The 26,930-nt window shown below is 32.5% G+C and overlaps 1 protein-coding gene across 4 annotated transcripts in view; it reads left to right on the top strand.

Annotated features, from left to right (window-relative positions):
• Nucleotides 1–26,930, top strand: part of LOC145292001 (ubiquitin carboxyl-terminal hydrolase 46-like) — a 184,516-nt gene that overhangs the window by 118,822 nt on the left and 38,764 nt on the right. For all 4 annotated transcript variants that reach the window (XM_080137982.1, XM_080137983.1, XM_080137980.1 and 1 more), the window contains exon 4: nt 1,560–1,640. In XM_080137982.1, coding sequence (XP_079994108.1) covers nt 1,560–1,640 — 81 coding nt within the window. The remainder of the gene's footprint in view (nt 1–1,559; nt 1,641–26,930) is intronic.

The following is a 26,930-nucleotide window of genomic DNA, read 5'->3' as shown; positions in this document are numbered from 1 at the left end:
TAATGAGGTCAATAACCAGGTTTGTTTGTTATAAGCAAAGTAAAAAAAGAAAACAGAAAAACAAACGTTAAAACGGGGGGGTGGTAATCAAAACATCGAAAAAAAAACACAAAAAAACTAACGTAAGGCAAACGAACGATGTTAAATGTAAAAATCACAAAAACAAAAAAGAAAACAGAAAAACGAACATTAAAAAAAAAGACATGTGAAAAATAGCTTAAATAAGCCTGTTTTGATATTAAAATTTAAAACATCTGTGGGTACCCAGGTGTTTTTGGGTGTGTGGTCGGGGGTGGATAAGCGAAGTAAAAAAAAACAAACAGAAAAACGAACGTTACGTGAAAAATGGCTTAAATAACACTGGTTCAATATTTAAATATTAAAAATCGAAAAAATAAAAAGACATCTCACACCACGAGTCGAACCCAAAACGTTTAGATAATGATCCAACGCGCTAACCAACTGAGCTAACACGACATACATGAAATTTAGTCAGTTCTTCAACTATTTAAAGTAAATCGGGTCATGATGTCATCTGATGCATGCGTAGAACCGGTCATCGTCACGAGAGGACCGTTTTTGTTTCTGTCGAAAATTGTTGATTTCGGGGTGAAAAAATTAACGTTTTTGGCCAATTTTTTGATATTTTTCAGGCGAAGGATGGAGCTTCAATATGATACCAAGTTTGTGAATTTTTGTTCTGTCTGTCGAAAGTTTTTAGCGGACACACAAACACATATACATACAAACATACATACATACATACATACACACATTTTTGCTTTTATATATATAGATTATTTTTTAATTTAATTTTTCTTTTTAATATAAACACAAATACTGAAACTTTCATTAAGATTAAATAATTTTGGATTTTTTAATCAGAAGCTTTTAGTTAACATATACATATTTTTTTATTGTTTTTAAAAAGCAGTTGTTGGGATTTTTTTTAAATTAGTTACAAGTAAAGAATTTTTTAAAGTATTTTGATTCAGTAATATTTTGAATAAATGTCAGCAATAAATAATTCTGTAATTTTTGCATTCAGCACTTTTTTGTCTAAAGAATCTTATCCCTTTTTACTTGTTTTGTTATTTCTAAAATAATAAATGTGGTTTATCTCAACACTTCAGTTTTCTGGATCCTCCAATTTGCATTAATAAAATCCAGAATGGATACATTTCAATAAGTATATATATAATATAATATATAATAATAATATAATGAACTTGGATGATCTATAACATTACAGCTAAGTTCTATGTATTATTGTTATAAAGTGTTGTCTGTTGAGCTATTTTTGTGTGAGTTTCAATGTCTTGAGTCTTCATTTGACTCTGTTTTAATTTTAAGAAGTTCCTAGAAATATTTGCTACAGATTTAGTTATTAATCAAAAATATATATTATTTATTAGCTTGTTTTAAAAGTTGATACATTGTAATTAACAAGAACTTTCATTTTATTTAAATAGCATATGTATATGTCGTCAAATTTGTCTGACATGACCAAAGTAATGTTTTATGCTTTCAAAGAAAACAAAATGAATTTATTTTTTCAGAGTTGTTTGATAATTACATGCAGCAAGATGCTCATGAATTTCTCAACTACCTTCTTAACACTGTGGCAGACTTATTACAAGGTAAGCAGTTTTTATTTTTCGTTTTTATTATGTACTAGCGGGGGAGGGGTACCCAGCGTTGCCCGGGTGTTTGTAGGTGTGTGTATGGAGGGGAGGGGGGGGGTAAGTAATAACCCTGCTTAAATATTATAAAGAAGACGATGTTAAAAAAATCGGAAAAACCAGAACAGAACAAAAATGGCATAAATAAACTTGTCGGATCGAACCTGTGTGTATGGGGAGGGGGGTAAACTAAAGAATAAGTGAAGTAATGAAAAAAAACGTTGCCCACGTGTTTAAAGGTGTAAAAGAAAAAAAAAATAGTTTTGGTCGGGAGGCTGGATTGAACCCGGAAGCCTTGACGCGGAGGTGGAAACAAAAGCCAACTACTTAACCATCTCGACCACGAGTGAGAGTAATTGCTTAGCGTGTTAAGTTAAGGCTTATAAAGCGAATGAAAGAGGTTTGATTGACAGGAAGACGCTAAATGAGGTCATCACGGGATCGTTACAATGACATGGCAGTATTTTTAGTTTTCGCTTCCCCCAGATGATGGTGGGAAGGAGGGAAAGCAGCTCCCCATTGTCCAAATCGAATAGCAATTGTCTGATATAAGGAGAAACTCCACATTGATCAAAAGCTGATTGCTTTCTGGACGTTTCGGCAAAAGCTGAGAACACGACCCGTTTGAATTTAGTTTCACTGTATTTATATTAAAAAGCAGGACAAACGGGACAGAGCGAAATAGCGCGAATCTCATAAAAGTCGACGTAAATAAATCTAGAGGCGATGCACGTTCCCAAATCCTAGATATTATTATCTAGAGGGTATATAAACAGTTCTAAGCGATAGTACCCCCCCCCGGACCGTCGGCGAAAAAAGCCTTTTTGAGACATACAAAAAATGTGTGCGCGCATTTGCCTTTTATAATGATTGAACTTACAATAGATTTGTATAGAAAAACTTGTCCATTGATATATTGTCATCTTAATAAAATTATTTTTATAATCATATTTTTTTCTTTTTAATACATTTGTTTAATTTTGAGGGTTGTTAATTTTGTGCAATAACTATCAGCTTGATTTATAATCTATACCAGACCTCTCAGCCTATTCGTTCTTGAAGGGTAAAGGAAAAATATTTTAAATAAAGTGATTTGGAAAATTTATTGTCTTGAGAAAATATTTTTTTAAGTGATGAGTGAAAAAAATAAAACTCAGGAGATTTTCAGAGCACTACTCAAAAGACTGCAAGAGTGCTACTAAAAAGCACTAAATAAAAGTAAGGAGATCACCAGAGCATTACTAAAAACCAAAGTTTTTACCCCTCCCCCTAAAATAATTTTTTTTTGAGGGGGGGGGGGTCCTTTACATGACCACTGAAAGAAAATAAGATTCAGGAGGCTTTCAGACTGCTACTGGAAGACCTAATTTAAATTAAGGATGCATCCAAAGTACGATTAAAACAAGTTTCTACCCACCAACTAGAAGTAAAAATATTTTTAAGTGAGTAGTTGAAAATCATGAGTGCTTCAGAGCACTACAGAAAGCACTAAATAAGATTAAGGAAGGACCGCTTATAAAACCAAGTTTTAAAGCCTCACCCCTACTTGTCTTATTAGATATTAAAATATGTCCTTAAATGACATCTGCACCTCACTTATCTTGTCTTAGGTCAGATATTTTAGGCTCATTAGAAAATGACATCATGGCATTAAAATATGAGACAGTGACATTGTGACAAGCAAAATCAGGGTTTTAGTATGATAATAAATATGCATATAAGCATGTATACATATGTACATGTTTTTTTTAAGCTGGAGGTTGCAAACTGGATGGATGGTTTCAACATCCAAGCAAGCCGATTCGAGTTTTATATAGATTAATAAAATCTTGATTTTAATTTTTTTTTTTTTTTCTGTTGTTACTTCTGACAGTATAGGAAGAAAAGGAAACATTTCCTATGCACAAGTTAAAAGCTCACTACTTAGTTACTATTAAAGCATGTTCCTAGCCAACAGTACATACATTTCATGCCTGTTTAATAATTATTATATTTTATCCTAGTAGACAATCTCTCAAATACATAATTCCACAGAGAGAGAGTAGCAAACATTTTAATTCTGATACAATTCAGTCCTCTCATGAAATCTGCCATTACTGCATATTTATTTATAGGATAACTCCTTTGCCTGTCATCAAATTAATATTTACTTTCGTAAATATTAATACTGCATTATGCTTAAAATTTAACAATTGCTCCCTTCTTAATGGTTAAATGGTATAACAGAATAGGCCAAAATTAGCAATTCACTGTACATATTGCAAGCAAGCAATCTTCAGAATAGATTGTAAAAATGAACAATTCAACTAACATTAAAATGCAAATACACCGCATACACATAATATGAAATCAATGTAAGTTACATTATGATATTAAACTCTGTTTTAATTTACTTGTTCATAAAATTAAACTAATTTCTATTAACACTGTGCATAAAATATACCACAAATTCTCACAAATCTATTTAAATCGTAGATTTTTCAACATAAAACAATTATCACAGTGACTGAAGCTAAAATAAAAAAACATTAAATACCTTGTTGAAACAAGGTAGTGATTTTTGTCTAAAGACAACTTTACCAATTCGCCACTCGCTTGCTTGTCAACTCACAATAGCAGTAAATGATAACTACTACTACTATTAGAAATACATTTTACACTGGCTTTATTTTTATAAATATCAATTAATCTTCTGATTCAGAGGACATTGAGATAATCCCTCTCCAATATTTTCATCTTTTTTTCATTTCGTTGTGGGTATTCTAGTTCAGTACCACTAATTATAATTGTCATTTCTGCATGAGAATAAATTAAACAGTCCACAAGAATTTCACAGCCATGGAAACGGTAATGAAAAATAAAACCAATGATTTCAGCAATACATCTGTCTAATTTTATATCTTTTGTTTTACATGAATATTATTTTTTTGTCCTCTAATTTATCGGAGATGGACCTATGTTTTTCAGTGGTGTCTGTGCATCCGTTATTCCAGATGATTGTCAGATAACCATTCATTAGTTTTTTTTCTGAAATAATGAAATTGTATTTCATTAAATAGATGTGCACAGTAAAAAAAAAATTATATTGCATCCCCAGGGGCTCGAGGTAAAAAAATACCCCATAACTTTTGATTCATCCATTAGATTTTTCTGAAATTTGGCCAAAATGTGGATCTCATTGTTCTTAATATAAATTCAGTATGGGTGACCCTGGCAAAATTCTGGTTTGTGTCCCGAGGACTTTTAATAATTGTGGTTCTTTTTTCATATTTCTCAACAAAAACTTGTCTGACTATATAGTGGGTTTTCACGGTGGTCAACTCAAATATACATGTGTTAAGGCCTGAAACTGCACTGTTATCCATTTACACTGGGATTTGGCGTCCCCAGGGGCTCAAAAGAGGTCAAAAATGTTCTAAAGTGGTCAAAAATGACACTTTTTGCCCTATAGCATTTGATCCATCCATTAGACTTTCCTGAAACTTGGCCGAAATGTGGAGGTCATTGTTCTTAATATAAATTCAGTATGGGTGACCCTGGCAAAATTCTGGTTCACATTCCTCTGGGACTTTTAGGGCTAAAAAAAAAACATACCTTTTTGGAGCTCTTTTTCCTTATTGCTCAAAACGTGATATGTATGTCTATATAATGGTTTTCCATGATGCTGAATTCAAATATACATGTCTTAATGTGTGAAACTGCACCGTTTGTCCATTTTCACTGGAATTCAGCCTTCCCAGGAGTTCAAAAGGGGTCACAAATTCCTCAGAATTGCAAAAAATGACACTTTTTACCCCATAACTTTTGCCCCATCTATTAGATTTTTCTGAAACTTGGCGAAAATGTGAAGACAACATTGGCCCTTCACACTTCTCATATTCATCATTTCTTCACCATTTTTGTGGCATCCTCTCACATGCAGTACTGGGGGGGGGGGGGCACGCACGCGCAGCTTTTTTTTTTTTTTTTTTTTTTTTTTTTGGTCTCATTTTTACTTGATGGGGGGGGGGTATTTATAATATTTTTTCATAAAATAAAGAGGAATACAATTTTACTAATTTATGAGACTAAAACAGAACCTAACCCAAGGTCCGTCTACATCTTCCAGCAGCTTACGGTAAGCTGTCAGAAAAAGGCACTGCTGTCAATGTTTTTGTTAATAGGGAAAAAAAGTAATCACTTATCTGATACTATTCTTGAAAAATTTCTTTCCATTGTTACAAAACAGAATTGCATATTTTATTGAAATTTTTCTTACAAAAAAATAAACTTAAATACTTTGCATGAAAAAAAACTTGCTTTTCATTCATGGTTGTTTTCATGTTTTTTTGCTTAAAAAAGACTTATTTAAATGTTTTAATATACTTTCATTGAAAAAAAATTTCATTTAATTAAACTTACAATAAGTCAATTACAATTGCCACAGTCTAGAACGATTCTCATTTTCAAATACTGTTTCATTACAATTTAGGAAAACATTTGAAAACAATATTTGGAAATATTTACTCCTGTAGTACCCTCCTTCCCCATGTATTTTTTACATTTGCAAAAATATATACAGAGATTACACTGGGGGAATGCAGTAATTTGAAAATTTAAGAAGAAAAAAAAAGAAAAAGAAATTTTTAAAAAGAAAGCAACAAATCTAAATATTTGGAAATTTTAAAAGAATCTGAATCAATAATTGTACCAGAATCAGGAATTTAGAACAGAATTAGTAATTGTATTGGAATCAGGGGAAAATTTGTGAATTGTCACTTCACTAGTTCCAAATCAATTTCTCTAAAAGAAAAAAATAAATTTAAAAGATAAAATATCTCATTAGTCAATAAATATTTACAATTGAAGATGAAATATAACATTTCATTAACCTCTGACTTTTTTGAGGATATTCATTTTCTGCGATTTTTAAAAATAGCAATCTTACAGCTACAAAAAGCCAAGATAAAGAAATTGAAAAATTCAAGTGGTTATATCTCTACAATTACTCAGCATAAGGATGAATTAACTGTGCTGATATGGTGATGTCGAGCATTAACCTCCTTACCAAATCACTATAGAAGAATGTAAATATTGAATTACAGGAAAGCTGGCCAGCCAAGTAAGAAGACTGTGCAGAGTTAAATTTGAAGACTGTTCACGCACTAGACTATAAGGACTATGGAGTGAGCTTGGACAAAGGAAAAGTGATACTAAATAAAGAGGGGAAGAGAGCTGGTGTAAATGTACCCAAACATTGTGAAGTAAAGGAAATACTTTCAAACTTCAAGAAAAGCAACTGTTTAATAATTCACTAATTCAAGTATACTTGATATGGTTGAGGCAGAATAATTGCTCCAATTTCAAAAGTTAATTAAAAAAAAAATAAACGACCAGTCATAAAAGAATGTCATGACATGAAATTGATTTGAAAATTGTAGGTGATAACCAATATTTCAAAGATTAATCCTTTGAACCTATTCTGTGGAATTGGAATTCTTGTTTAAAGCTGATGTTTGTCTCAAGTTAGAAACACACCTAGGAATTGTTTACCATCTGGTATGGAATAATGACAACTGAGGGTAAAATGCCTTAAGAAAGGACACTGCATCATCATGACAAACTCATAATTTTTGAGAAACTCTTTACAGCAAATACACAATGCTGTCCATTACAGTCCATGGTGGGATGCTATCTGAAATCAAAAATAAATACCATTCAATATCCTTTAAAGACAAACATTTTTCTTGCATATTTTTTTCTAAAATTGTCAGTCTTTGAAGCTGCTTCCCAGCTGACTACAACATGGTCGTTTTCAAGTCCAATGTAAACAAGTTCTTGTTGATTTGTCATCTTAAATAATCAAACTCTACACAAATGTCGCCATTATTGATCAATGAATGTTGTCTCAGTCTATCCAACATTTATAAACTCTTTATCATCGAGTGGCACTTGAGCCTTGATAAACGGTGACTTCCTAGAAAAAAAAAAACTTTGACACTAAAGTAACCTTCCTGTTTTACTTTCATTACAATTGCTTCCTCAATCAAATGTGAAAAACTGCAAGAATGAGATGATAAAAATTTATTTTATGGAATAAAACTTTTATTTAATGCATTATTTAGACAAATGATATTGATAAGAAGGAAACATTAAATTAAGTTAATTATATTCTAATATTTTTAATGACTTGTTATAATACTCTCTTCCCTATACATACACTTACTCAAGAAATATTTTGTTGTCTCCAAATTAATTTTTTCATTAGTTGTATAAATCAAATAAAATAGTTTAACTTTTATTAAAAAAATTAATATTACTATCATTAGCAGCAGCAATATTTTGATGATTGAAAACGTAGACCAAATGTGATGCAGATATTTAAAACAAATTATTTAAATCATAATATTTTACTTAATTACATTTTTTTCTCATGTGACATGTTACTTGGTTAAAGTCTTTTGATGTTATTGAAGCCGCTGTTTAAATTACAATTGTGTAATGCATTGGTATACATGTGTGGATAAGTAGTATAATATTACTACTGTTAGAAGTGTTGATATTTTGGAAATTGAACATTGATGCAGATTTTTTTGTTGTCATTTTTATTTTTTAATTATAAATTTGTTAATTTTTATCAGAACCTTACTAAATTATTTTAATAAAATGAAGTTTTTCATAATTAGTTACTTTAAATGTATTCATTAATATCTGGTTAAATTTTTTTTTTAATTCTGTTATAATTCTGAATTTTGATGTAAAAAAAGGAATATTTAAAATGTTAAAGTAAACGTTTATAAAAATCGATATTTATTTAATGTGAATGAAGCTTACAACATTAAAATAATGAGAGGTTTAGAGATGCATGTGTTTCCTGAAAACTTAAGAACTTGGTAAATAAAATACTGCCAAAGGAGAACCGTTTTTTTTTTTTTTTTTTTTTTTTAGCAGCAACAAAAGACTGTCACTTATGCTTTTAATCACTGGGTTTTTTGGGGGTTTTTTTTTTTTTTTTTTAGTTATCTCTTTCAGACTTTTCTTGATGGTGGCAGGAAATGATGGCACCTACTTTTTGAAAGACTATTCAAAAATAGGCTCATATAGAAATTTCCCTCAAATTCTTCTCCACATCTTTGGTCTGTTAAAAATGTCAATGAAATCAAGACAGTGTGTATGTTGTGTTGAACAAAATATTTGTTATATAAATGAGTCCTTCACTTGTCTAGGCCAAAGGTCACGGGAGATAATGGTAATGATTGTCAGTTGGCTGATGATCAATGCTATGAGAAAATTATGAATGATGGGTTAGGGTAAAATTTAATCACTTAAGAGGATGACTCACCAAGTATTTCAAGACTCGAAGATGAGCATGTTATAGTCAACTTTGGAAGTCTTGTGAAAGAAAATCTGTTTTCTGGAAGTTTCCATTTGTTTTAGGTGCATAGAGGAAGAAAGTTCTTTACTGCTTGAATTTGTTCACATTGCTGGCGAGTCAGTGTTTTATGCAAATAAGTTATACGCTATCAAATGTTGCTTTCTCAATTTTAAGATTCCTCATGTTTCCTACATTTAATTTAGACATCTTTTTCGGATCTGATAATCTCTTTTTATTATTTATGCCAAAATATCTCTTACAGAGTTAGCATAGGTTTGAAAAGGCCTTGAATTTTGAGCTTTGCCTTGAAAATGGGTTATTTTTAATATTACTTTGAAAAGATAGAAAACCATCTTCTTTATGTTCAGTAAAAGTTTGTGTCAGATATTAAAAATAAAATTGAAATAAATACTATATATACTATTTCATGATGATACTCATACGGTCACTTGGCATTAAGTTGTAAATCTTTGTGTAGGTATACTCACTTTTATTAGTGGTGCTCCTTGATTTATGAGCATAGTAATATGACACCAACAGATTATTAAAGACGAGATATTTCTCTACAAAACGGTGACATTTTCGGAATTTTTTCAATTGAATTTCTTTCATATTTCTTTCACTGAAGTTTACAACTTAAAGCCCTTTTTTAAGCTCACTATATTGATAAGTGACCTTTTTTCTTTAAAATAGTACTATCTTTTTTACCTAGAGACTCACAATATCACACGCACCAAATTTGAAAAACACCAACATTTTTTTTGTGTAAAAAAAAAAAATAAATAAAGCCGAGTTCACCAAAATTAGTGACATAACTTGAAGTAGCCTGGAAAAAAAAACTATTAAAGACACAAGAAAAAGAATTATACATCTATTAAGCAAAAAGATCAAATTTTATTTAAATCAAAACTTTATCAAAATAATCCAAAAAATAAACGAGATATTGTAAATTGAAGTTAAGGGAAATTTCACTTTATTTACCAGTTTTTGCATCCTAAACTAGCCTAGTTTGGGATACTTATATCTACCATAGCAGAAGCTTATGAAAGAATTCTGAAAGAAAATCAATAAGGAATTGTAGCAAGACCTCTGCCTATAAAATATCTTATTTGTTTACTTTTAAGTTGAAAGTTTTTCAATGCTTGAAAAAATAGTTGTGACATTTTGTATAACAAATTCCTAAATCTTATTGTTTGTTGGTCCTTTTTTTGGCAAATTTGAATTCCCCAAAGTAAAAATATTTCTGTGGCAAATTCCTCACCCCAAAATTATTAAAGTTGCAAAGTTTTAACTTCTACCTCCAATGGTTACATTTTTACAGCAATTTCAGTAACGTATACTTTTGACTCATATTTTTAAACCTTTTTTGCCCTTTTTACCAAATTGTCTGTTTGACTGCTTTTACATAGTCCACAATTGAGTGGTTTTATCGATTTATAATTAAAAGAAAAAATTATCTTGATTTCTAATGTGTTATGAATCATACTAAGAAGATTCAATACATTAGCTATTGAAATGAAATTGATATGAACAGTCAAAGTTTCACTTCCGTATCATATTTGCACTTTTTTAGTGGGATTTTGCCTAGTGTTTAGGTTGGTTTCATCTAGTAATTATTGCTTTCATTAGTATTAATTTTTATTTACCACAAGATGGCATTACATTTATAAGGATTTTTCACTTGTTAGTAGCTTGCATTTTTAGTTATATACTATGAAATTTGGCTTCTAGACCATGATAGCAAATTTTCAACTTTCCGACAAACTTTGAACGATCATAACTTGATGGCTAATTGAGCTACCAAAATAAATTTGATACTTTTGTTTATGGTTTACAAAAATCACACATTAATTTTTTTTAGATATAATGAAAATACAATTTTGGTTTGGGATACCTAGTAGATATATCAGGAACACTACAAATCCTACCATCACTTGAAACTGGCATTACCTCAAAACTCCATCTGTAAACAAATGCTGACAAAGGCCATTGAAAAAAATATTTTTTACCCTTGGTTTGCGATAAAAATTTTATTACAGAGCTGGATGCAGATATAACCTCAATGACTTGGCCAATGTAAAAGTTAGTATCAAAGACAGCAACCCATTGTCCTTGATGCTCACAACTGAAGATATCCTGAGATGGTTCTTTATCACAACTGCAGGAGTTATCTGAATGTTCAGCAGATTCACTAAGGGACTTTTTTTGTTGCTTTGGAGGTGGAAATGAATAAACTGGATTTCTCAAGTAGTCAGAGAGAGCAGCTTCCAGCTGAACTCTATTTTCACTGGTGTTGATTTTGACACCTAACACAACCTTGATATATCTCAGTTCAAGTTTATCAAAAACACTTGATAGAACATATAGGTCTTGGGGTACTTCTACAGTTTACCACCGAAAATGCAGACACCATTTTTTTTTCACGCATCTGTTGTTAAAATCCGAGGGAGAAATCAGTATTTTAAACTATGACTGAAGTATGAAATAAATAACAAAAAAATTAAACTAGATAATGATTTTTCAGTTTCATTTAAATTAATTTGTTGATGACCTTTTAAAATGGCTTTAATTCAAAAAAATGTTTCATTAAAATTATTTGTTAAAAAAAACAAAAAAAACTATTTTATAAAAATCCAATGTTTTTTTTTTTTGTTTTTTTTTTTTTACATAGGCATCACCACATTATCAAGGCCAAGAGGCCACTCAAGGATAAGGGTTAAAGAGTGTACATTAGAAATTGGACAATATAGTAATCATTAGTAATGAAAATTTGGTAAATTTGATAACTTATATGGAACGGCTCATCAAGAACTTATTTATTTTAGACTTAAAGACAACCATATTGTAGTCAGCCGGAAAGCAGGAAAACGGAAGACAATTCCACAGGCGTGCAGTTCTAAGAAAGAAGCTCTGTTCATGGAATCTATGTTTAGGTTTAGGCACAGATAAAGAGTGGGGGGAATTTTTGATAGTGTTTACAGCTAGACGGGTGTTTCTTGTGAAAGTTTGGCGAGGGGGGACCATAGATTGAAGCTCAGTCGAACACTTTCCATGAAAATAACGATACATCAGAGACAAACTCGCAACATCTCTTCTGTGAGATAGAGGTTGCAAGGAAGAGAAAAGGACATCTCCTACGAGGCTACGAAGTCTATTTTGGACTCTATCTAGGCAGGACAAGTCCTTTCTAGCAGCTCCTGCCCAGATGTGGCAACAGTATTCCATCCTTGGACGTACCTGGCTCTTATATAGATAGAGAATAGCATCAGCAGTGAGATATCTACAGGATCGATAGAAAGATCCCACCATTTTTCCAGCGGCCTTGGCAACAGATTTGATGTACGTGTTTCATTTAAGATCAGGAGTAATGGTCAAGCCAAGAAGCTTGTCAAAACTTGAGGCCTCCTGAAGACGAGAGCCATTCATTTCAATTGATGCCAGATGTGGGTCAGAATGTTGATGATGTAAAGAGAGAAGCTTGGTTTTAGATGCATTAAAAGTAACCAGCCACTCCTTACCCCATTGTACTACGTGCTCAAGATCAGAGGAGAGAGAATTGGAGAGAACTTGGTCGTTTATTGTCTTAGATGTGCTACCATAAATGGTAGTGTCGTCAGCATAGATGTCTACAAATGATGTAAGGATGTGATTTGGAAGATCATTAATATAGATCAGGAAAAGAGTTGGGCCCAGGATGGATCCCTGAGGGACACCGGCATTAATACTGTGAGCTTCTGATTTTTGCCCCTCAACTACTACTCTTATGAACCTATCAGAAAGAAATGATTTAATAATTGAGAAGACATTTCCAGCAATACCATAGCTAGAGATCTTATGAAGTAAACCTTTATGCCATACCCTATCAAAGACCTTAGATATGTCAAGAGCAATTGCCCTAGAAAGGTTGCCTCCGTCGAGAGATTTGCTAATCCTATGAGATATAACTGTAAGCACATCTGCTGTAGATCTAGCAGAACGGAAACCATATTGAGTGTCACTAAGAAGGTTATTTTTGTTGAGATGGTTGATTACTTCTGTATTAAACACAGATTCCAGCAACTTACTCATGACGCACAGGAGACTTATTAGCCTGTACTGAGAGGGGGATGAGCGATCACCTGAATTCTTAAATACAGGGCATACTGATGAGATTTTCCAGGGAGATGGGAAACTATTCTCCTTAAGACAACGTTTAAACAGTTTTGTAAGTATGGGCGCTAGTTCAGGTTGAAGTTTTTTGAGTACTATAATTGGAATACCGTCAGGGCCAGTTGCTTTACTGGAATCAAGGTTTTTGATTAGCTTGGCAACATCACGTACAGATATACGTATATCACATAGCGTGTTTTCTGATACAGGAGGAAATATTGGGGGTTGGCAGCCTTGATCGCAAAGGGTAGAATTAGCTGCAAAGTTCTTGACAAAGAGTTTGGCTTTGTCTGATGCTGACGAGATTACCTCAGGTCCATTGATAATAGTTGGGATGGAGCACACGCTTCTGTTCAGGATTCTGTTTGCTATTTGCCAAAACTGGTGGGAACCAAGCTGCTGCTCAGCTACTTTGGACTTAACAGATTGAGCATACAACTCTCTTGCATTCTTTATTACTTTCTTACAATGGTTGCTGGCAGTCCTGAAAGCGGCTTTAGTTTTCATACATCTATTACGTTGGAAACAGTGGAAAAAGTGATTTCTGTGCGCAATGGCAGCAGCACATTCTGGAGAGAACCATGGCTGGCTGTTAGGTTTTTGCTGAAACTTTTTCGAGGGTATGAAACAGTCAATACCTACAATTAACCATTCCGTCAGGTCTAATACTATAGAGGACACATCCTTTTTAAACATGGAATGCAGAGGTAGATCAGATATAAATGTACGGAAGCTATCCCAGTCAGCCTTAGTGTATCGATATACTGTACGATGGAGAGGTACGTCTGGGGACTTATTACATTTCATTTTTATCTTAATTGATACAACAGAGTGGTCGGAAGATCCAAGAGGCGACAGAACAGAAACTGAACATAGTTCAGGGCAAGTTGTGAGAAAAAGGTCTAGTAGGCTAGCATACTGGCCGTCATTATCGGGCACACGGGTGGGTTCCTGAACAATCTGAGTGAGGTCATAGGCAATGGAGAAATCATGACAGAACCTCCCCTCATCATCGGTCTTGTTATTCCATTCAACGTTGTGAACATTGAAGTCACCACATAGCTGAAGGATAAGCAGATAGGACTTGGTCAATTTTCTCAGATATGCTTTGAAAGATAGTAACTCCGCTGTTATGGGGGCGATAGAGAGTAAATATAAATGGTGTAGTGTGAGCTAAAGCAACCCGGAAGCACATATAGGGTAAGTTAGGATCTTCCCTGGAGATGTCCCTACCACATGGAAAGCTATCCCTAATATAGGCACATATTCCATGCCCATGGCGATCTTGGGGGTCAGATTTAGAAGAATGTTGTTTTCATTACAAAATTGTTTTATTAAAATTATATTTTCTTACGCAAGCTTTTCAATAAATATTTTTACAATTATATTGTGAAATGTTTTTGACTCCTGATGGGGGGGTATGAGACCAATGATTTTGACGATCGTTTTTATAACCACCGGCTGTACTAACCAACCAGTGAAAATCTTCCAAAGTTACTATAAAAATTGTTGAATTTTGGATTCAATCAGTTCACCATTAACTATGTCACAGACCGCATTTGATTCTTGGCCGCCATCTTTGTTACTAGCAATTACTTTTTTTTCGGGACTGCACTGCTTCTCCTCCGCCATCTTTGTTCAACAGGATGTCTCAACACTTAACATATATTTTGATAAATTTTTATACAGTAAATGTTTTGGTTTTCAAATGGTGCTCGCCCAGTTTAGACAATTATGAATATGTCATTTTCATTTTCTGTTTTTAATAATAAAAATATATATACATTTCATGAAAAACATTCCCGTTTTCATTAATTAAATCAAAATATTTTCAATTAAATAATTACGGATATATATTTTCTTTCACTTTCTTTATTTACTTTTTTTCATAGTTCTTTCCGGAAGTAATTAATATCTAGTTTAATTTTTTTGTTATTTATTTGTAACTTCGGGCATAGTTTAATAAAATACTGATTTCTCCCTCGGATTTTAATGACAGGTACACGAAAAAAAATGGCATCTCCATTTTCGGTGATAAACTGTAGAAGTACCGTCTCGGGAATTATTAAATAAACAAAAAAAATGATTTTTACAGTGAAATTAATTTTTTCATTTATGTGCCACATGCACATAACTTAATTATATTTTCTGTTATTTTTTAAGTAATGTACAGTGTAACTAAAAAATAATTTAACAAAGTCTTCAAATTTATCAAAAACGCTCGATAGAACATAAACAAAAAAAAATGCACATTTTTATGTGAAATTAATTTTTTATTTACACATTGCACGTAACTTAAACTTAGCTATATTGTGTTAATTTTTTTTTTTTTAAGTAATGTAACTGTACAGTAGGGTAGGTCGATTTTTCACTTTTTTAAAAAAAATCAACTCGACTAGCCCCAGGAAAGTTGTGTAGTAGTATGCCTAATACTCATACAAAAAATTAGATCTCTTACTTGCACCGTTATTTGAGGAAATAACATTAAAGATCATCTACATAAACAAATTGTAAAATCTTTGTTTTTATATATTTTCCCTATAAATTGGTTAGAAAAATTATTTTCAATATTTAAACCCAAAAATGTTATTTTGTTGCATTAAAATAAAATGAATAAGTAAAACAGATAAAAGATAACTAGAATTAAAAAATCTACCCCCCCCCCATTAGCTCTGACAGCTCCAACATTCGTTTTTTTAACTTCCTTAATGAAATTGGAAGTGATAACATTTTAAGATTGAAAGCACAGATAATTGTTTTGTTATAAAAAAAAAAGAAAATAATGTGTATCCTTTTGATTAACATATTGCATCAAATTGCTGTATGTAAGATCCCTTAGAAGTGAATGCAGGCCTCATTTGCCGACACAACACCTTTGCAATTATATGCATGTGCCTTGCATACACTGATTCAGAAGCTTCGGTTGTTAATTTAACTGCCATTTCAACACTTTGTGAATGTGAGGGCAAATCTGGTAACTTCAACTTAATTCCATTCATCAGTGAATTCAAAAGTTCATCTTCAGAAAATGGTTCTGTAAATGCCGGTTCACAAACTCCACTCTGTGAAAGGTCAATTAATTCAGACCAATGATTGGCATTAAAGTTGATTTGTGTCATTTTTTTATCTTTTTTGGCCGGCTCCTCTTTCCTGAAAAAATAGAAAAATTACTTTATTGAGCTAACTTAAAAGTGTAAGCTTATATATTTTAATGTTTATAATGAAATGCAAACATAAATTTAAAATGACTTGATAAATCGACAAGACCAATTTAATCAATATTATATGCATGAATTGTTACTTACCGAATTGAGAAAATTTTTTTTTTGCTTCTTCTCTCACTTCGAGGTCATCCGATTTTGCCATAGCATACAATATATTTTCAGGTAGCAAAGCAAAAGCATTATGCTGTAAATTTTTTAATGTAATGTGCCGAATTTCAGGTGGCTGTTTCTTGATCATATTGAAAATATACAGTTGTTGGTTATGGAACTTATCTCTTTTTATTTCAAACCAGCTAACTGCATATACTTCAACTATAAATTTAATAAGGCTGTGGAGTTTGCCAGACATTTCTTGAGGATAGACCCCTCGTGTCCATAAACACATTAGTCTGATGGTTAAAGTTAATTTTCCAGGCAGCAAATTTAGGGTCAAGTGGAGTGGGAAAGAACAGCATCCTCATCATCAGATGTTGACACATCATTAGATGATGAACAGGCTCTCTTTTGTTGTTCTAATCTTTCTGTTTTCCTTTTACATTTTTTTATGGCAGATTTGTCGATTGGATCAAGCTGGAAAATACCCTTGGGTTCATTTTTAGCTCTCTTATCTTTTAAATATTCCCTCTCTTCCACTGGAACCTGAAATATAAAATGTTATATTTTGTACAAACACATTAATATCAAAATATTATTTCATATGAAAATGGTAATTGCTTTTTACGAGTGTTTAAGCATTAAATGCAAGCATGGAAATCCATTTAATTTAAATTTACATGACTTTGTTAATCAAACATACTTAAAAAAATAAAACAGAAAATAATCTTACCTTCTTTTCCAAAGTATGTGCTTAGTCTGGCAATGTTCCTTGTTGCACTTAACATTTTTGTCATCACAGCTTAAAATGGGTAGTTTGCATGTACAAGAAGCAATGTCAAACAGCGTATCTAGCTTTTCTTGGAATACAGATAAAGATTTTCTATTTATCTGTTTTGCTTTCTAGAGACATAAGATCTTCACTTTATTCACTATAGACTTTTCATTTATTAGAGGTAAACGAGGGTTAACTGCCTTCCAAATGGCAATTATATCCTTTGCTATTATTTTAGAAATATCTACCTCTGTTAAGTCTGGATATGTATTTAAAAGAAAATAGCTGTATTGGATGACTTGCCGGAAAATGGGTGGTTCCATTTTATCTAATGGGGCAGGTAGACCTGAAAATGTTCTTGCATCTTTACTGCGAGTACAAATTGTTGTGTGTCGTTTTTCCAACCATTTTCATTGAAATATCTTAAAAGAAAATATATTGTAGTAGGTTATCAGACGTTATACACATTTACTCAATATTACTTAATTAAAATTGAAAACAATGAAGCAACATGAAATCCAACCATCTTATTTATTTTTGAGCGGTTTATGGCTTTGGTAAATCGTGACAAAATAATAAAATAAATAATTTATTTATTTAAAATAATTAAGTATTTTTCGTAATGAAAACCACATTTTCTTAAAATATACAGAATAAATCTAAAATTTTTACAATAGAGAAACAATAAATTTTGAATAAACATTTACAGCATCTAATTTTACTTACCCCCCCCCACAGGGTTAAACTTAGACAAGGTCAGTTTTTCATATGGGAAAAGCTGAAACACCATTGGAGAAAAAAAATTTAAATTGCCTTAGTCTAGAAGGTTTTTTTCTGCATTGACCAACGTCAGAACTTTGAATTTTAAACAATGAAAAAAAACTTTTAAATAAAAAATTACAATCTCTTTTTTAAGTAATTAAGTCAGTAATATTAACTTATAATAAAATTACATTGTGTTACATATAGGAGGGTATTTTCGTGGTGAACTTTTGTTGCAGACCAGGATATAAAATACCCTAATTCGCTACAAGAAAAAATAATGAAACGAATTGAATGAAGAAACAAAGAACCCAAATGCTGGAATAAAATAAACATGTCGTTCATTTTCTGTTGAGAAATGAAAGTCTTCAGTGTACACGTGTTCATTCAGCCGTTGACGACTACGTGTGTGGAAAGAAAGGGGAATGCAATAGAGAAACGCGAAGTGGCAAGCCGGCCTGTAGAAAGAGAGGGTTAAGCTCAGTAGAGCATCGCACACATGTCTGTTTTGATGGATGAAAAGCGAAGGGGAGATAGAGTGATGTTAGAGCACGCGGTCGGTTCATCGACTAAGCAGCTCGAACATTGGTCCGGACGAAAAAAAGGGAAGTTAACAGGTTTTGTTGACTTTTATACTGGAGTTAGTGTTCTGGGTGCGCATGTCTGGCTTTCACTTTAAAGGAAGTTATGTCACAGCTCGGATGTGTGTGTGTGCATGAATGTGAGTGTGTGTATGAGGCTGTGTATGTGCCTGCGTGTGTGTGTGTGTGCGTGCTTGCGTACATGTGGGTGTGTATATGTGAGGGAAAACATGTTTGAACAAGACTCCCCCTCCTGGGGAGAAAAAAAATATATATATACAAGAGAAACGTATTTCGCTTTGGTTTTATATTTATATATATATATATATTCTTTTTTAATAAGTTATATATTGTTTGAAATGTTTTGGCCAATGAACTTTTCGACCAGTTTTTGTTGTTGTTTGTGGTGTGTTGTTTTTTGTAATTTCTTTGTCCGTTTCTGAGTGTGCATGTTCTTGTATTGGAGTAGGAGAAACGTGTAATCGTTCATCTATGAATGCAGGTTTAAGTCTGTCTATTGCTATAGTGTCTTTTTTTTTCTCTTTTTAATATCGTAAAATACTTTTTACTTCTGTCGAGAACTAAATAAGGTCCGGAATAGTTTGGACATAGTGGTTTTTTTTTACTGCGTCGTTCCTGATAAAAACGTATTTACATGTGTAAATATCGCTTGGAATGAAAATGTTCGTGTCTGGCTTTTTGGTTCGAGTAAATTTTAATTGCGACATTTTGTGTTTTAAGTCCGTCACAAAAGTTATCGTTGGGAAATGTCTATTGTTTTCGCAGAATTGTCCTGGTAAAATCAGTGTTGATCCGAAAATTAATTCTGCAGGTGTGCTCTGCAAATCTTCCTTCAGTGTTGCGAATTACTAGGAGAATGAGTGGCAAGTTGTCTGACCAGTCCGATTTGTTTTCGTTCATCGCCAAAGATGCTTTTAATTGTCTCTGCAATCGTTCCACCATACCGTTTGCGCAAGGATGATAGGTAGTAGTCTTAATGTGCTTTGTTCCCAACAAATGGTTGAATTCAGTGAAAAGAGTTGATTGGAACTGTGACCCCTGTCCGTTGTGATTACGGAGGGCACTCCGAAAATTGCTATCCAATCTTGTAAAATCGCTCTGGCTATTGTTGCGGCTAATATGTCTTTCACTGGTATTGCTGTCGGCCATCTGCTGAATCTATCGACTATAGTAAGGATGTGGGTATGTCCTTTTGAAGTGGGCAAGGGTCCAACCAAGTCGATATGCACATGAGTAAACCTGAGTCTGGTACACTGAAAGTTTCTGAAGGTGATTTTGTGTGCCTGTGAACTTTGTTTTTTTAACAAGGAATGCAAGTTTTGGTCCAACTACGGATGTCCGTATTCATATTTGGCCAAACAAAACGTTCCGCTATTAATTTCACGGTGGCACGTTTTCCTGGGTGGGACAAATTATGGAAGTGCTGGAAAACTTGTCATCTGAGGCTGGGTGAAATATAAGGGTGAGGGTGTTTTTGTGAAACATCGCAATAGAAATTTGTTGTTCCGAATGGTATCAGCATTTCTGTCAGCTTCAGTGAAGTTTTGTCCATTATAGCTGGGAGCGTGGTATCAGTTAATTGCTCTTGTGCTATTAATGAAGTGAAATGAAGTGCTTAGTGAAGTGAAATTTACAGAAGCAATTGTTGCATGAGATAAGGCGTCAGCTACAACGTTTTCCTGTCCTTTTGGGCTATAAAGTCCAGGTGTCGAATTTCTTGTGGACCATATTTGTCGACGTGTGTATAGAGCAAATGTTAGAGGTTTATGATCCATATAAATGGAAAATTTTCTGTCCTCGAGGAGATGTTTAAGTGCTTAATTGCAAGGTAAATTGCAAGTAACTCTCTCGAGAAAGTACTGCATTTAGTCTGCGCTTTGTTTAACTTGGCAGAGAAGAATGAAATAGGTGTCATTTTGTTGTCAGAAATTTGGTGAATGACAGCTCCTACTGGTATTTCCGATGCATCCGTCGTAAGCGTAAGTTCCGTTGTATCGCTATCTTAGATATATGTAAGTTTGGTGAAGTTTGCCAAAGCAGTTTTCGAATACGCGCGTGGAAAGGAAGGGGAATGCAATAGAGAAACGCGAAGTGGCAAGTCGGCCTGTAGAAAGAGAGGGTTAAGCTAAGTAGAGCATCGCGCACATGTCTGTTTTGATGGACCAAAAGCGAAGGGGAGATAGAGCACGCGGCTGGTTCGTCGACTAAGCAGCTCTAAACGCTGGTCCGGACGAAAAAAAGGAAAGTTAACAGGTTTTGTTGACTTTTATACTGGAGTTAGTGTTCTGGATGCACATTTCTGGCTTTCACTTTAAAGGAAGTGACGTCACAGCTCGGGTGTGTGTATGCACATGAATGTGAGTGTGTGTATGAGGCTGTGTATATGCGTGTGTGCCTACATGTGGGTATGTATATGTGAGGGAAAACATGTTCGAACACATTGGAGGTGCCTACTTTAGGCTTGCCTTCCTTTTACTTGAAAACAACTTACAAGTTTTTATTAGATATGCATATAAAATATTAATTTAAAAATGAAATGTATTGAAATGTTTTTACACGTGTTTGAATGACAATATTTAGTCACTAATATAAACAATATCAAAGGGAGAGAACTCCGTATCGCGAGAATTTCACCGTTTTTTTTTTTTTTTAATTGGAATTTGTATTTTAAACTATATATTTTATAGTATTTTATTAACTATTATTCTATTTTTAGACGACGAGCATGAATATTTCTCAAGTTTTACATCTAAATATTGCATTTGTTTTAATGCATAGTCTTAATTTTACCGGCGTACATCGTTTGATCGTAGTAGAATCATAAATTATTTCCTCATTTAAAGTCATTTCCTCAAATATAAACACAAATTAAGGAAAAAGATATCACGTGGTCATGTTTTTCTGGCAAATTGCAACTTTCCCAACCCTAGGCCTGTTACCATTCCAAAATCGACCTACCCTGCTGTACAGTCTAATAATAAAAAAAAAATAATTTCAAAAAATGTTAGATATATCAAAAACGCCCGACAGAACATAAGAGAAATAAGTAAACCAAAAAATGAGGCGCATTTTTTAAAATGAAAAAAAAAAATTTCCATCACAGTCACACGCAACTAAAAATGTTTTTTTGGTTTAAAATGTACCCAGTTTAATTTTTAAAAGATAATTTAACAATGCTGAAGTTTATCCAACCGAAAGAAGATAAAGCAAAGAACATATGAAAGTTTGAAAGAAAATATAGAAAATAAACTGACATTATTTTTTAAATTGTAAATTTTCATTTCCTTTATTGACGCACTAGAAATATTATTTTAAACAATAACTTTCTATGAATTTTAAATAAACAAAAACAAACTCATCTACGAACTTTGATATATCTATAATAAAACAAGTTGTTTGTTTTCGTTCGGTCGTGCGGCTTGTTCGTGCTGACAGTTGATTTTTGTGATATTTGTACTTTGTTCACTTGACATTAAGATGAAAATCTCGATGTGTAGGTACACTCACTTTTATTAGTGGCGTTCCTTGATTTATGAGCATAGTAATATGACACCAACAGAATATTAAGAGGAGATATTTCTCTACAAAACTGCGATTTTCGGAATTTTTTCAATTGAATTTTTTTTCATATTTCTTTCACTGAAGTTTTCAAGTTGGATTTTTTTGTGTGAAAAAATCCTTTTTTAAGCTCCCCATATTGATAAGTGACCTTTTTTCTTTAAAATGGTACAATCTTTTTATACGTAGAGATTCACAATATCGCGCACACCAAATTTCAAAAATACCATTTTTTTGTGTAAAAAATAAAGCAGCATTCGCCAAAATTATTGACATAACTTGTAGTAGCCTGGAAAAAAAAAACTATTAAAGACACAAGAAAAAGAATTATATATCCATTAAGCAAAAAGATTAAATTTTATTTAAATCAAAACTTTATCAAAATAGCCCAAAAAATAAACGAGATATCGCAAGTTGAAGTTAAGGGAAATTTAGACTAGACTAGTTTGGGATACCTAGCTACAGGGTTCGATTCTAGCCTTATCCTAATATCATTTTCACTTATTTAGTATATCTTCTTACTTACATGAGAAGGGAATAGCCCTTTCATGTAACAAAATTACTCGATGATATCAATATACTTCATGAGTGTAGTGGAAGTGAAATTCAGAATTGAAATATAATGTGCGCGCCATAAACAAACGCACGCGCGTAAAAAAGATGGCCGCCAAAGAATACAGTGCATAATACAACTTTGTATATCTTCATAACTACTTATTTCTGCAAAATTTCAATGCGATTTTTGTATTCAGCATAGTCGAAAACCTTTATAAGTCGTCATTTAAAAGAAAATTGTCGAGGTGGACCTAATGTAAAAATTTACCAATAATTTTCCATCCTGTACACCTCCCGATACATTGCTTCGTCAACATTAGACCATTTTATATCTCCTGAAGACACTTCCGTATTTAGAAAAAAAAAAAAAAAAATGGGTGACCGATTTACCAGAACGTGGTAACTAAAAAGTGAGCACCCTTTTCAAATGTTGAAATGATTTTTTTTTTTTTTTCAATTTTTTTTTCATAATCTGGTTAGTGTTCAATCAATAATAATCCAGTGAAAAAATTTCAAAAAACCTATCAGTATAGAAATTCGCATGGGGTGGATGGGTGTATAACTCCGCCACGTAAGTAAATAAATAAAAAATGTTACGTGCGCATGCGTTCGCCTTGACTGGGGGGGGGACTAAGGGAACTACCATTAAATAATTCTGCGGGTCGCCATGGAACTCAACGCCCAAGGAGTACCAAAAATAGTTTTCATGATATGAATAATTTTTTTTCGAAAAGTGAGTGATCACTTTTCCATGTAAATTTAACTTAAAATGAGCACCCACTTTTTGGCCACCTGAGGAAGGGACATTTATTTTCGTGTTTATTGGCTTAAAGGTTTTTTGACAAGGCAGTTTGGTACGCGAGTGTATATTTAACAGCCGTTGTTTATGCTCACGCGTAACATAAACAAAGGCTACGTCTGAAATGGAAAATAGTCCCAGAGTTCAGAGGTTATTACCATGCAAAGAAATCAAACAAAAACCTTTTAGCAAAAAACACACAGAAAAATAAAAAAAATAGCATCATTTTTTTTTTTTTATCGAATTCATTTGCCGTTTTTATTGAAAACTATTTTCCCCCGGATTTTTTTATATGATTTTCCATTAAGGGCCATGCATCTCACGTTCGTACATAGCAAAAAATTTTTTATAGATTTCGGTGTGCTAAAAACGAATCTGCAAACCGTTTCCATCGCAAAAAAATAGTTTTCATGATATGAAGAAACTACTTTTTCGGAAAGTGGGCGATCACTTTTCCATATAAATTTAACTTAAAATGAGCACTCACTATATTGTATATATATATATATATATATATATATATATATTTATTTACCAGTGGTGAAAAAACCGGACTAGAGTGCTCAATGTGTAGCCAGAGCAGTATATAGGAAATTTATTACTGTGAGTCCAGAATGAGTTTACATATTGTTTCAGCTAGAGGAAGATCCTCAAAGAGAGGAAATATCCAACTAGCATCGTCAGAATTCATAGATGGACTAAGTTATAAAATAAAATAAGAATGGAAAAATCGTAGATGAAGGGGAGTTAGAAAAGAATGGGGGAGTGGAAGGGAGAGGACGTTGGAATTTAAAGTAGTAGGAGTGTATACCATAAGAGAGGGGTTTATAATTAAATATTAATTGTGTGTTAATTCTTATAAACGTTTTTTTTAGTTTATAACGGTTTAAAATTAAAAGACGCTATTCTTATTTATAACGGCATAAGTAACAGTTAATTTAAAGGATCACCATGGGAACAGGTTGGAGAGTTAATGTTAGTGGGCAGAATATCAGTAAGTAAATAAAATAAATTAAAAATTAAAATATTAATAAATAATTGTTTATGATAAGTAAATAAAACACACACACACACACATAAATACACATACACGCGTACACCTGTACAACATAAGGAGACACATCAATGGGGGGGGAGAATATATATAAAAAAACAAAAAAACACAGATACGTAAACATAAAAATGTAAATATACATATATACATACATATACATGCATATATATATGTATGTATGTATATATATATATATATATATATATACATATACATGCATACATATATATATATATATATATGTATATATATGTATGTGTATATATATATATATATACATATACATGCATATATATATATATGTATATATATGTGTATGTGTATATATATATATATATAATATATATATATATACATATACATGCATATATATATATATAATATATATATATATACATACATACACGCCTATATATATATATATATATATATATATATATATATATATAAATTAGCCGGGCAGGTAGAAATTATACGTTACAGGTTTATTTTAATAAAATAAAATAGGTGAAAATTTAGTAAGTAACTTAAATAATAGATTAATAAAATTAAGGAAAAATTATGATAATAAATAACACACATAAACAGATACAAACACACGCATACATATGTACAGCATATGCACATATGTCAATGGGGGAAGAGCACATGCCTGAGTATATATAAATATATATACACAAATACGTAAATATATAAACATATATATAAATACAAATACACACATACACATATATACTAGCTGTACCCTGCCACGCGTTGCTGTGGCTCAAATTGGCGCAATGGAAAAAGTTCCAACATGAGAAAAAGCATGTTTCTTATAGGTTTAATTTTCCATTTTGCATGGGTACACCCTTTTTGTTGTTCCATTTTCTTAGCTGATATAGAGATTTTCCGGTTTGGTGATTCTTGAATACATAATATAAATTGTCCATGTGAAAAAACAGTCAGTGTGTAACTGTAAGGCCCACAATTGTAAAGATTGTTCCCTGTGCTTTGTTGATGGTTATTGCAAATGACAATAAAATTGGAAAGTTCAATTTCCTAAAGTGTAATGATGTATCCGGTGGAATCATAGGAATGCATGGAATGAAGATATATTCATCTGTGAAAGGTCCTGTTAAGATTGTTGTTTCTATGATATTGTTTGTTAATTTTTTTTTTACTGCAAGCTATGTGCCATTGCAAAGCTTGGATTGGTTTATATTTCACAACATGATAATTAGTACACCAAATTTCAGTTGCAATACATGCGGTGGCATCCCTGGCAAATATAGCTGTTGGATAATTAACCACTTTATCTGCTTTCACAACAGTGTCGATGGATTTGTATTTGACTACCTCACTTGGAATTTTACATTGAATAATAGCGTTAAGTTCATGGGCATCTTTGTATTGACCTGCAAGAATAGCTCATTCACTCAGTCAAATGGAATTCTTATAATTGGAATATCTGCAAAAACATTTTAAACTAACTATTCTTTTGATGAAATAAAATTACAGAAATTAAAAGTCAAAGAATTTTGCCCTTAACTCTGATCAGCTGGCACTTTTTCGTACCCAATTTCCCACAAGTGATGCAAAAGTTTTTGTGTGGATCGAACAGTCGGCAACTGGACATGCATATTTTGAGTTAAGTTTAATGTCTTCACATGGAACAAAAAAGTAGAGTATTTGAGGCAAGCATTTATTTCATCTGCTGGTGTTGATTGAAGAATAACAGGTAACATTTGTCTGAAATCTCCTGCAAGCAATATTACTGCATTCCCAAATGGTCTGACATTGCCTTGCAAATCTTGCAAGGATCGACCAAGAGCCTCAAGTGATTTTTTGCGTACCATTGTGCATTTATCCTAAACAATAAGTTTGCATTTCTGCAATATTTTTCCCCATATTGGATGTTTTGGAGATGTCGAAGATGAGATTTTTTAAAAATTGAATGTTTTAAAGTAGAATAAATAATTCTTCTACTTGGCAGCAAGGTCGCAAGTATTCCTCATGCAGCAAGAGCTAAGGCTATGTCATTTTGTTACCAAATGGCTGCCAAAATCAATTTAATTAGAAAGGTTTTACCAGTTACTTCTGGTGCTGTTCAAGGTAGCAGTAATTTCCAAATAACTTCTATTCTCACAGTCAGTAAATTAGGTGAGTAAAATAGGATTTATCCATGTTTTGACAATGCCTTATTCACTGTAATTAATTAAGGAGACTAAAATAGGATGAGGGATTAGAGATGGACAGATAGAGAGGAAGATATATAGATAGAAAAGAGAAAGTGAGAGGAAAATAGAGAAAGAGGAGATAGAGAGATAAAGGGATTGATAGA

The sequence above is a fragment of the Euprymna scolopes genome, chromosome 13, assembly GCF_053919585.1.
Source record: "Euprymna scolopes isolate OS-2025 chromosome 13, ASM5391958v1, whole genome shotgun sequence".
Classification (NCBI taxonomy): domain Eukaryota; kingdom Metazoa; phylum Mollusca; class Cephalopoda; order Sepiida; family Sepiolidae; genus Euprymna; species Euprymna scolopes.
The sequence above is the reverse complement of the archived record's forward strand: the minus strand, read 5'-3'. Positions and strand labels throughout refer to the sequence as shown.